The 13,127-nt window shown below is 44.7% G+C and overlaps 1 protein-coding gene across 1 annotated transcript in view; it reads left to right on the forward strand.

Moving 5' to 3' along the window:
- The first annotated feature begins 546 nt into the window (after nucleotides 1-546).
- The window catches only part of VOPP1 (VOPP1 WW domain binding protein), a 46,776-nt gene continuing 34,195 nt past the window's right edge, over nucleotides 547-13,127 (forward strand). Inside the window, exon 1 of the mRNA XM_080976063.1 lies at nucleotides 547-860. Within this exon, the coding sequence (XP_080832189.1) occupies nucleotides 810-860 (51 nt within the window). The 5' untranslated portion in view covers nucleotides 547-809. The remainder of the gene's footprint in view (nucleotides 861-13,127) is intronic.

Consider the following 13,127-nt stretch of genomic DNA (forward strand, 5'->3'; position numbering starts at 1 on the left):
TGCTTTACAGCCAACGCTGCAACCTCATTCTTGCTACTCTGTGTTGATAAGCAGGAGAAGATACTGCTCTGTGTGTTGAGCAGCAGCCGAGTAAGAAAGAGTAACCTCTTCCTCCGTTTCTGCAGCCTGTGTGGTGTTGGATAGGCAGCTCATGCCCATTTGCAATTAAAGACCTCCTGGAAGGCTGGGCATAATTCAGGCTTGAATTGCATTCTTTTAACCCACCTTTGCAAGCGAGTTTGGACGTGGCTGCTTCACTAGAATTAAACCGTGTTAGGGATCCTGCAGCGGGTTAGAGGAACAGCGGACTCCCCCGCTAGGACAGCCTTCAGGGCTCCCGCTCCGCTTCCAGGAACACGTCGAGCCTGCAAGGCCGCCGCCTCCTCGCTTCTCCCGGCCGGCCGGCGGGGCGGAGGCAGGCAGGCAGGCAGGCGGGCGGGCGCTGCCGGGCGGAGTCGGCGGGGCGGGCCGGGGCGGGCCTTCCCAGCCCGGCCCTTCTGCCGCCGCCCGGGCCTCCTCCTCCTCCTCCTGCTCCTCTTTGTGCGCCCTGGCTGGCGCTCGCGGCCGGAGAGCCTCCTGTCGCCCCGGACAGCGGCCCAGCCGGAGGGGGCGCGACCCCGCAGCCGCTTGCCAGGGCGGGCGGACCCTGCCCGGACCCGCTGTTCCGCTCACTTCGGGAAGAAGCCGGGGACCCCGCTCCCTCCGCGCTCCTTTCCCGGAGGCTCCTCCGCCGCTGCCCTTTCCTGCCGCTGGAGCCAGATGCCGCCGCTGTTTGCTGCTTCCGAGCGCGTGTGAGGAGAAAGGGAGAGATGAACCATTTCCAGCCGGGGATCCTACTGCTGCTCTTCCTGCTCCTGGAGGTAAGACAGAGCAGTATTACTAGGGGTTGCTGTTACTCCTGTTATCATTAGAGATGCTTGGGGTTTGAGTGTCTTCTGCCATCCCCAATGTACTCCCATACATTTGAAACCTTGTTGAGATTGAATGGAGACCCGGGCGATTATAGGCCATATCACACAGGCAGGGAATAGCCTCGTTCTTATTGAGATCATGGGAAGCGATATTCTTGTCCCAGCTGTGCTCCTCCAGAGTAGCAGCATTCAGTCGTGTGCAAATCCTCGCTTCCAGTCTTCCAGCCTGCAGACAGGCTTGCCACCTCCAGCTGGATGTCACAGGTAAGTGTATATAATTTTCCACAGACACACTCTGCTTATGCAAAGCTGCCATAGGGAGGCTGGGAACTTGAGCAAAGTGAAGGTGGGGCAGGGCTGCTTAGTTAACCCTTTTCCTTCAGGGCATTTACCTGGAAGTAATGCCCCCTCCCAAATTGCTCCCCTTCCCCTGCAGGGAATAAGACCCATGACCACTTTTCCTTTTAACTGTGGAGATAAAAATATATTGGGAGAGGGATTTTGAGTAGAAAAATGATTTGGGGGAAACAGTTAAGCCTGACCCTCTGCCCATGGAGAGTTCAAGGCCCTAGCCTCCCATGACAGCTGTTTATTTTAATCCATTTTATTTTGAGGTTGCACGTAGTTGGACCTGGAGAAATAGGCCTGACTGGTTTGTGGATATGAAGGCATATGTTCATAGATAGGATTGAGGACTCCTTTATTACTAACTGCTGATGTTAACTCCACAGGAAACTAAATGTGATGTCGATACACAGATTTGATACGTCTTAGGTGCATTTTCATTTTTAATCAGCTGTGAAGGTTTTACACAGTTTTGATAGCACGGGCCTTGTTTCTTCCTCATCCTCACCATTATGAGTTTTTATTTATAGAGAAATATCTGAAATCACTAGCTTCCTGCGCATTGCAAATAAATATAATACAAATTTTATTAATCACCAGGAATCATTTGTATTGCAAAATAATTACTGTTCTTTTTCATTAAAGTACTTTCTTATTATTGCTTCGTGTCCTCCTCCCAAATGTGATCCTGTTACGTAGATTAAATTCAGTAGTTATTTTATTTAAGTAGAGAGGCCTAGGGCTTTCTGCCTGCTAGGGAAGTCCCAGCCCCACCCCCTGGGTAAGTAAGGGTAGGCTGTGGCTACTCAAATAGTGATTGAAATATACTCTACACATACTCCAAGACAGTTCTTATCCACATTTTTCAGAATCAAGAATGGATGTGCTCTGTTGGTACAATCCAAGATTGAGTGGCTACTTGGTGACAGGGCCTAACTGGACATTGTGTGCCAATATTTGTATTATAATCCAGATACTAGAGTGCTGTTGTCATAAGGAAAGCTGTTGAAAGAGGACCACCAGGAATGGAGAAGTAATGTAAGAGGAGCCACTGCTGTCTGACCTTCCTTACTTCAGGTGGCCTCTCAGTCTTCTCTCCATATTGGGGGGTGGAGAGGGAACCAGTCTGGCTGTCTGGGAGAGATTCTTATTTGTCACAAGTTACAAGTCAAGTTACAGGTGCTTAAAAACCCAGGGATTTTAGGGGGGGCAAGGGAGCAAAGGATTCAGTGAATGCGCCACTGGGTGACGGTGGATTGGCGCAGTAAAAGCCCAGCCCCAGCATTCAAGCAGGTTGTACCGTCTGAATCCTTGCTCAGTTAAACTGGAGGCAGCACTTCCTTGTTTCATGAGCAGCGAGTTGATCCAAAGAAAAAATAGGAAAAGAAGTTTTCACTGCAAGGCCTGTTCAGGTGCCTTTATTTAGCCATGCCAGGAAAGATTCACTGTGTTTGAGAGAGTAATTTTCATGAATCTTCTTTGGCTACATCATCATGCTGTTTTGCTTTGTTTTAATCAAAGAGGGTTTAGACTGTTTGTAGCTGGGTCTCTTCTCTTTGGCCTATTTGCCTTTGTAAAGCACTTAAGGCATTTTCCTAGATTCGGCACTGCTTAATTTTGCGTAATAGAAGCCGTGATTAGGTAGTATGACCACCACCATCACCACCTATTCAAACCATAGGGTGGCTTAGGAGAATTCTTCCAGCTTCATAAATGGGGTCTGTCTGTTTTACGACTCTATCTTTGATTGATCTGTAAAGACGAATAGCCAGAAGGACTGTATTGCTGGAAGGATTTTTTAAATTTAAGCCTGGTATTTCACCCATGCCCCTTGATTTTGACAGAATCTGTATTGTGTTGTAATATATGAAACCACCTCTAGGAAGTTCTTTGTGGGCTGTGATTTGACACAATGGCTCCTAGGCAGAGGTCAACTACCCTATCATTGAACTGTATTGATTCATGAGGCGGTGAATCTCCCCAATAATTTTGCAAACACTGTGTTTACACTCCTTCTTTGCCCTATCATAGGAGGTATCCAGGAACATAAATGTCTTCTTTCTGTTAGTTATGGGATTTCAGATTGCATGTTCATCGAATGATCAAAACATATGGATCACTCCATATTAAGGAGTCATCATGAACACACTTGTCAGTGCAGATTTCTAGATTGATCGACTGCACACATTTTGTTGAACTCTGAGCTGGGGGTATTGATGTGTGTATTGTGTATATGGTGGTGGAGGAAGAAGCAATTTGCAGCTCTTTTCATCATTATCATGGGAAACTGGATTTGCACATATGACCTGAGTGGCTTTTCACATGCAAGGTGTGTGAAAAGTCACAGAAAAAATGGTAGCTTTTCCCCACTTCCTCTCATTGCAGAAGCTGTCCACATGGGTGGGTGGTGTGAGATATAGAGACCCAAGTTCTGTTTCTTTTGCCTCTGGAAATCAGAGGTGGTTTATGGTGATCCCTTTTCTGAAATGCACAAGGGTATTTCTAGTCCTAATCTTTCTGATCTCAAGTTCCCTGTGTAATAGAACAGAGAAACTCATAAATATTCTGTCCATGGAAGCATTTACTTTAGCTTGGCTCCAAAGGCTCCTCAAAGTCCACTAGGAACTTAATAACTGTCAATCATCCCCTGCTTCCCCCACCCCAAGGAACGTAATCAGAATGTACAACAGTGATTGCCCAGCAAAGCACATGGCAGCACAATAGAAGATTAAGCTTTCAATGTTCAATCCATTTAGGAGAAGCCCTGCAGTATTCCTTGTAAGCTTTAATTGACTTTATAAACAGGGTGTTTCAGCATAAGTTGTTAATGCTTCATGTACATGTTTTGCTTTTTTTGGCTGCTATACCAGAATTTCCTTTGATCTAAGCATTTAGGGTCTCAACACACCTGGAGTTTTCAGGGAGTGTGCATGGCTTCTAGGAAGACTCAGACCTTCTTTTATAATGGATTTTTGGAATTTAGTCCCCTCCCCCTTTTAAAGAAACAAAACACTCATTTATCATTGACTGGGTTGTGTTGTATATATGTTCATTATATTCTTCCCATATGAGCCTTCCTGGGTCTTAAGGTCATCTGCTGAGGCCCTCCTCAGAGTGCTACCTCCAGTGGAAGTGTTTGCTGTATTTGCAGCCCCGAAGAGACCTCTCTGGAGCTGAAGCCTGGGCAGTGTGTATAGAACTCCTGGGCTGCCCCAACGAAAATGCCTCCCTCTCAGCCTTGCTGATGTACTTCAAGCTTGACTGCAAAAGTTGCCAGAAAGAGGCATACAAGCAGTGTTCAAAATTAGCCAGGCACGAGGTGCATTTTTGCACCTGGCTTTTGATGCGGGTGGCGCTGTGGGTAAAACCTCAGTGCCTAGGACTTGCCGATCGTATGGTCGGCGCTTCGAATCCCCGCGGCGGGGTGAGCTCCCGTCGTTCGGTCCCAGCTCCTGCCCACCTAGCAGTTCGAAAGCACCCCTAAGTGCAAGTAGATAAATAGGTACCGCTTTATAGCGGGAAGGTAAACGGCGTTTCCGTGTGTTGCGCTGGTGCCGGTTCGCCAGAGCAGCTTCGTCACGCTGACCACGTGACCCGGAAGTGTCCCCGGACAGCGCTGGCCCCCGGCCTCTTAAGTGAGATGGGCGCACAACCCTAGAGTCGGACACGACTGGCCCGTACAGGCAGGGGTACCTTTACCTTTACCTTACTTTGACCACTTGTGACCAAGTGAAGATGCCTGGGTGCCAGGATGTCGCGTGATACCTCCACCACCTGGCGGTGCATGCCTAGGGATCATTGGATCTGGACTGTTTTTAGATACTAATACCCCATCCTGTAGAATTCTATCAGTTATGTGTTATATGCACAATCAGAATGAATTTTAGGAACCAAAATGCTTTTTCTGTGTAGCCTGAGCAGGCACCATTAAGAAAAAGAGGTGGGAACAGGCCAATATATATGTGGATTGTCCCTGGATCTTTTAAGTTCTTCTTTAAGTTCTCAGAGCTGTTAACCTAGCTCAAGGTTGTCACCTGAATTTGCCAGATGTTTAACTAACCATCAATCACAGTCAGTCCATCATTTGAAAAATAAGACTTTAGAACTGTCTTACCCCAAAATGCCAACCAGACATTCCACTTTGATGACTGCAACTTTGGTTTAAGGAACCATTTGGCGCCTAACTTATATATCTGAGTTTCTAACACTGCATACAAGACACCATCCAACTGCCCTTGGGACTCCAACTCTGCATTTAAGTAGGACTTACTCCATAGCTTTTTCTTCTCCCAAAGATGTCCTGCAAGGATTTTTTTCCTTGGGGTTTACTCCCAAAGCCTTCCTCATAAATGAGTATAGCTACATGGTAGCGGAGGTTTAGGGTGAGTTTTCCTTCTCCTAGATGGGCTACCTTCCCAGGCTGACAAGCCCCATCTGCCCCTCCTTTCCTTCTACAGCACATGAGAAGCCACCTTCTTGACTGTTGGACCTCCTCTTGATCTCATCCACTCAGTCTGCTGGAGCCTGTCTTCTCATGTAGAAGTCTGCTAGGCAGTATAAGCCTTTGGCTTGCCAAGTTTTTATCTGGAGGTTACATGCTTCGTGGTGGAATAGGGGTTGGTATACCAGGGGGTATTAGTGGGGATGGGGTTGTGGACAGTTTACCTGCTTCTTCCTTCCATGATTTAAGCATGGTCTGTGTGAACCTGTTTAGTGTTGTGGGGGTTTCCCTTAGGTTGTTTGGGAGGAATGGGTATGCTGTGGTAGAGGTATTTCCGATTATGTCTCTCTCCAAGTGTACCCATTGTTTTGTCTCGTCTTCTAGAATGTACGGGATTATGTGGCGCATTTGGTTGGTGGATTTGGGGTTTATTTTTGATTTTTTGTGGAGTTGGGCTGGGGGAACCCATATTGTGAGGGTTTGGAATACGTAGGTTAATTTTGGGAGGGTGGTCATTTTGATCATGGCTATTTTGTCCGAGAGTGAAGTTGATATTGTACAATCCCCTCAAATCTTTATTGATTTGTCATCACAGGGGGTTGTAATTGTGGAGGTATAGTTTGTTGAGGTTTCTGGTTATTTGTACCCCTAGGTATCTGAATTTGGGGCAGCAAAGTTTTATCTTGGTGATGTTGTCGAATTCTTTTTAGATATGAGGGAGCTGAAACACATAGCCTTAGATTTTGCAAAATTTACTTGTAGGCCTGACACCATTGCAAATGTGTTGAGTTCTCTGATTAGGAAGGTTGCTGTGTTTTTGGAATCTGGTGTTGTGACCATCAGGTGGTCTTCAAAGTGCCCTAATTTATAGGTTCTGCCTTTTATTTCCACTCCCTTGATGTCTGTGGCTGCTCAGATTTGGATTGCTAGAGGTTCCAGAGTCAGGGTGAATAGGAAGGGAGACAGTGGGCATCCTTGTTTTGTGCCTCTTTGGATTGCTATGGTATTAGAGTCCATACTGTTAGTCCTGCATTTTGCTGAGGCTCAGGAGTAGATTTGTTTGAGGGTTTGTAAGAAGTTAGGACCAAATTTTATGTTAGTTAGTACTGCTAGTAGGTATTTCCATTCTAGGCAATCAAAAGCTTTGAGGATGCTAGGAACATAATTGTCAGTGGGAGTTTAGTTGCCATGCTGTGTTTGATCAGATTCGGTAGTTTCCTGATAAGGTCTGTTATATTACGACCAGAGATGAAGCCCGTCTGGTCCAGGGCTATTTAATTTGTGTAGGAATTTTTTTAGGCGGTTTGCCAAGATTGATGTGAATATCTTGTAGTCTTGGTTTATTAATGAGATTGGGCAGTATGATTCTACTTTGAATCTTTGTGTGGTTTTGGGATAGAGACTATCTTGGAGGAGGTATAGGTTTTAGGAATGGGGCCTCCTTTTATGATGTTGAATAGGTGGGATATGTAGGGCATCAGGGGTTCTTTGAGTCATAGCTTTTAGCCAGCATACAATGAGGTCTGCTGGGTTTTGTCCTTTTTCGGGGAAGTTTTGGAAGTGGATGTTGCAATGTCTACTGCGATCTTCGAGGTCTGCTTGTTGAGTTCTCATTTATGTACTTTGTTTCCAGGTGGCTTACCAGTTCAGCCAATTCATTTTTCACACGTGTGTTTAGAGCCTCTCAGTACCACTCTATTAGTCTTTCTTGCATTTGGTTTTTATTTTCTAGAGTGGAGATGGTCCTAGTCAGGGTTTCCACTTTGGAAGTCAGGTTGCTGAGTCACTGTGTTCTTCGGTAGTTCTGCTAGTCTTTGTTCTGTTTTCCTCAGGTCCCATTTTGTTGTTGGGTTGTTGTCATCCTGGGGGGATGTTGTGGTCTCAGTGCTGTTCACCATCTCCCTGGTTGGTGCCATCTCCGTCCCTCTGGTGGACTTGGTTTGAGATGTGTGTGGTGTCCCTTTGGAGCGGAGTGTGTTGTAGTTAGGAGTTTTGGTGGTGATGGTTCCTGGATGTTGTTGAGTTGCTGAGTTGAACAGACTCAGTAGACTGGTGGCTTTTGCAGATTGTCAGGATTAGGCTGCCATTTTGTCATGTCTGGGCTGTGTTTTAAGGGTCACTGTAGTCACCTCAGCTGTGTTGGTGAAGCGGGAAGCAGACAAGCAGACAGGCAGACGGACAAGCAGACGGACAGACCAACAGTTGACATAAAGGGATTAACAAGCAGAGATGCAAGAGACTGATGGGGTGGGGCCAGAGGGAGGGTGTGTGTTGCGGGGGCTGTTTGTGGATACACACACGCCTACACACTCATACCACAAATGAGGGAGTGGGGTCCAGTTAAGGGTGGGAAGTGGGGTTAGGGCTTTGTAGTAAAAAGTTAAAAATTAAAGGCTGGCAAGGTTGTATTCAAAAAAACAAAAAGGGGAAAGAAGTTGGGGAGGAAAGGGAAAGTAGAGGGAAATAAAAAAGAAAAATAAAGGGGGCAATTAGTAATAGTAATGATTAAAAAATGCAGTGGTGATTCAAGTTATAGTATGAGGTAAAAGACCACAAAAGGGGGAGGTACTATTGAAAGTAGATGGGGAGATATATGTATGTAGGTATGTAATTTATTTATTTATATTATTATTATTATTATTATTATTATTATTATTATTATTATTTGGGGGGGAAGGAGAGAAAAGAAAAGAGAGAATAAGGAGGGGGATGGAAAGAGTAGAAAGTTTAGGAGTTAAGAAAGAAGAAGAAAACATGTTGAGGTGTGGTATCTGAAAGTTTTTTTTATATCTATATATATATTTATTTATCTATCTATATATATATAAAATAAAAAGTGTATTGAAAACCGTTTTGAGAGGGGGGATTATTATTTGCTTATTTATTATAGATAGATAGATAGATAGATATAGATAGATATATACACTTTAAAGAGGAAAAGGAAAGAGAAAGAAGGAAAAATAATAGCAATAACAATAAAGTGGAATAAAAAATTTTGGGGGGAGGAAGAAAGGTGATGATAATAATGGAAGGGCAGGGAGGGAGGGAGAAAAAGACTGTCCGATTTCTCCCCCATTTAATTAAAAAAAATAAAGATAAACAAATAAAAAAGAAGAGGGATCAGGGCTGAAGCTGTGGTGGCAGGAAGTGGCCTGTGTTGGTTTAGGGCCTCTTTATGGGGACCGTCATTTTAATTCTTGAGAGTTAGAATGAATGAGTGAATAATGTATTTAAAATATTTTTTTTAATTAAGAAAAGAAATTTTTTGGATCCTGTGTCCGTTTCCATCCACCAGCAGGGGAGGGGCCGCCCAGCGCCTGTCTTCTCCCAGGCAAGACCTTCTTCTCCCCAATGGGCCCCTTCCCACTTCCCTTGCGCTGGTCACCAGAGAGGTTAGCTTGGGGCCAGGTTTGGACTGGGCTGCCCACTTTTATGCGGCCCCCCTGGCTCTCTCTCTCAATGGCTGCAGCAGCGGCTGTGGTGGCGGAGGCTGGTGAGCATTCAGCTGAGGCGTTGTCTGCTCAGCTCCAGAAGCCTCCAGACCTCTGAGCTCTGCTGGATCACTTATGGGGCAATCCCAGTCCTGGTGGAGCTGAGGTCATAGGGGGTTGGGGGCTCCACACAGCCCTCTCGACCTTCACGTTGGCCCCCCTGGCTCCCCCTTGCTTGCGGCAGCATCGGTGTTGGCGGTGCGGGGACCGGCCAGAGCACCCTGTTGGTCTTGGCAGTCCCTATGAGCTCAGCACGGCTGTTGCACTCGCCATCTTGCTTAACCCAGGCCTCTGTTATGGCTTTGAAGGCCAAATGGGAGAGGGAGCAAGTTCTTAAGGCCCAATGCTTTCCACCTAGAATCACAGAGTTGGAAGGGACCCTGAGGATCATCTAGTCAACCCCCCTGCAATGCAGGAATAGGCAGCTGTCCCCTGCAGGGATCGATCCTGCTACCTTGGTGTTACCAGCACTATGCTCTAACCCAGGCTTTCTCAACCTCGGCCCTCCAGATGTTTTGGCCTACAACTCCCATGACCCCTAGCTAGCAGGCTGATAATTGTTCCATTATAACCTGTTCCATTGTTCATTCTAATTAAAACCAATGCTTACAGGAAGAGGTAATTGTCACAGGAAGAGGTAATGGCCAGAAATTAGTAAGGGTTAAGAATGCTCAAACAGGAAGGGACAGCCACTATGTTGGCAATACAGAGAGCAGGAGAACAAGTCTTTGGTTGCCTAGGTGATGCAGAAGGAAATACACATCCCAACCAAAGCAGCCGGGCTCTGCTGATTTCTGAAATGGAGTCTTTCTCTTTTGGAAATGGCGATAGCTACAGCATGTCAAACAGGCCGGCCTCTTTGCTGTTGGGGGAATGAAAATGCACTAGATTAATTTTACTTTCAAACATTGCCATCACCAAGATTTTGGAAATGCACATCTGCATATATTTTCAGAACTGTAGATAACAATGAAAAGAGGGCAACACTGAGACAAGTAGAGACAAGTAAATCAGTCTCTGTGCTTGTGAAGAAAAAATTTGTGAAGGCAGAAAAGATTAAACTGAATGTTCCCTTGATTTACTTCAGCTGAAGAGGTGGCTTATCAATATTTTCTGAAGAGTTTTCCCCAGAGACCCCCCCCACCATTCCTATATTGTATTAATATTAATTACAGTCTGCTGCTGTAATTGAATGTTTTCTATTCTATCCTGTGTGATAAAGTAAGCAAAATTTGTTCAAGCTGGTCTAAAACTGGTCAGAGGCTGCATTAGAATAGAGAAAGGCATAATTCTAAGAGCAGTGGGACTTGTTTCTCATAGCATCCAATACAAACATAGCATTCATTGACTCAACGTGAGCTCTGAAAAAACAATTCTGCAAATGCCCAGCAGGGTTCAGCTGAAACAGGGCAAAATTAACTATGGATGATGCACATTGGCTAACACACTTGATTTCACTAGCCCCAGCCCAGAACATCTTTGAAAATGTGTTTGCAGATTTATTTATCTTTTAGAAAATGAAACAGGACATTTATGTCTGAGTATATACATGCTGCTCTGGAATATTAAAACAAGGCAAGACAGGCTTCCTAAAGCCTGAAAGGAAGGGGTGAAATCAATGGCTGAGCCTGTGTTATAATTCTGGTGGGCATGAATGCAAAGCAAGTTGCAAAACTGGGACCATTCTGTAGTCCTGTAGGACAACATGGGGAATTCTTGCAGGCTTGTATGGTAGTCACTGGGAAGCAAGGACATGATGAGCTTCATGGCAGCCACTGCAATTAGCAGCCCAACATCTTGTTTCCTCCTTCTCCTTGTACAATACAGTACAACTGCAACTTATGTACACTTAACATGTGCGGTTTCAGCTTTATACGGTTGAAGGCCAGCCAATTAGACTCACACAAATTAAATGCACAGAAGGCAGACAGCCTAAAGGCCTTTTGCATGCCTGGTCAGCCTCCTACCCAGGGTTAATAAGTGGAAGAAAGTTGCAACACACAAGCATCACCTAACATTTTCAGTTAATCAACTGCATGTCAAAAGTTTTTAATTATCAAAGATAAGATGAGGGTGGTTTAGGATGAAATGTGGTGTATATAAACTGAAAAATGAAAAAAAAAAGTTGTGGATTTGGAAAAGAGTCTGCAAAATAACTGATCAAAACATTTCAGTACCAATGGATTTTTTTGGGTGGGAGGGTTGCCATGTGTCCAGAATTTCCCAGACATACATGGAATACTGCAGTCAGTGTCTGGACATATGGCAACCCATTGTCATTTTTGCCGATTTCCGTCAATAACGTTGAGTAAAAAAAATTAAAAAATGCAACAACTTTGCCAAAAAAAGCTCAGGCAATCCTAAGTTAGTGGCGATGGTAGGTCTGCCAAGTATTCTAGTTTTCTTGTAGCTCTTACTTTACCTAGGATTCAATCTTCTTAATTCTGTCTTTGTGGCTGTAGCTTTATTGAAGTGCATCAATGAGTTAATGGGTCAATGTATTCTTCTGTCACAGCTGATAGATTATTATGGGTGCACTAAACGTTTAAGCTAGAAATAATGTACATTTGTAATATATTTCATGCAGAAATCTTAGTGCACTGTGGAAATGTTGATTAAACCTGATTACATGGAAATTGCATGCATGAGTGGCTTTAGAGTGGAGGCACAGAGCAAAGTAGGATTATAAACAAAAGCAATTTACTTGAGAGAAAGTGTGTGGAGGGGAAGGAAGACACGCAGAGGCTGCCTGCGCGATCAGATTTGGGCAGTCATTCTAGTGTTTCCATAGTCATTATTTTTGTAGCATTGCCAATGCCTTGTCTTTATTGATTACATTTCTTTTAATATCTTATGAAATTCCATCCAGTCATAGAGCCATCTTTCTCGGCTAGTTCTTGAGGTCAGTATGGCTATGTTTTTGCCAATGCTCAGCAATCAGAAAGGGACTTTGCCCAAGTAAAATGGAGGCAGTGCAAGACTGTGTGGTACTTCTTCTACCTTCCAAGCACTCAGTTTAACATGAGTGAGTGTCCTCCTCTAGTGGTCTTTTATGTGCAGACAGCTTGAGGGATGTGTGAAGGCAGAGGACATTATATGGACCAGGTAGGGTGAGTCTCATGCAAGGGTACATCTCAGAGAGGAGTCTGGGCCACTCTGTCAGTTTATGGGCCTTGCCTTGGGAGGGGCCTCAAAACCTTAGAGCCAGCTCTAGGTTCATCTGGTTTCTACTTTGATGATGATGACTTACTAATATTTATTAAATTTGTATACTGTCCTTCATCTGCAGATCTCAGGGTGATTCACAAGATAAGAACACAAAATACATAAGAGAAACAAGAACAAAAACCAATAACCCCCCACCCCTCAAGAACACATTTAAAAGGCCATAGATTGTTTAATCAGCTGAAGGCCCTGGTTATAGAGAAATGTTTTTGGCTGGTGCCTAAAGATATGCAATGAAGGTGCCAGGCGAGCTTCCCTGGGCAGAACACTCCACAAGCAGGGAGCCACTGCAGAAAAGGCCCATTCTCGTCGTTGCCACCCTCCAGGCCTCTCATGGAGGAGGCACACAAAGAAGGGACTCAGATGGTGATTGCATGGTCCAGGTGATCCTTGACTCCAGGGCATATTCTGGCCACAACGAAAATTCTGAAGCCCATGTGTTAATCAAGTTAGTTAATCAAGTTAATCAAGTTCCTAGTTCACAATATCTAATTGCTAGAATGCAGTTCCAACTTTTAGTGGTGTCAAGATTTATTAATGCATATTACTTTTAGCACCCTGTTATACTCATCAGCAGACTGGCTAAATAAAAGAATTCATGCCCAAATGTGAAGCTTGTTCTTCCTGAAATTCTAGACCCTTTACCCCAGTTTCTTTCTCACTTTATTTGCCCTTGGTCATCTGTATAGGCCATGGGATGCTGTCTGACTGTTG

The sequence above is a fragment of the Podarcis pityusensis genome, assembly GCF_964106645.2.
Source record: "Podarcis pityusensis genome assembly, chromosome: 12".
Taxonomy (NCBI): Eukaryota; Metazoa; Chordata; class Lepidosauria; order Squamata; family Lacertidae; genus Podarcis; species Podarcis pityusensis.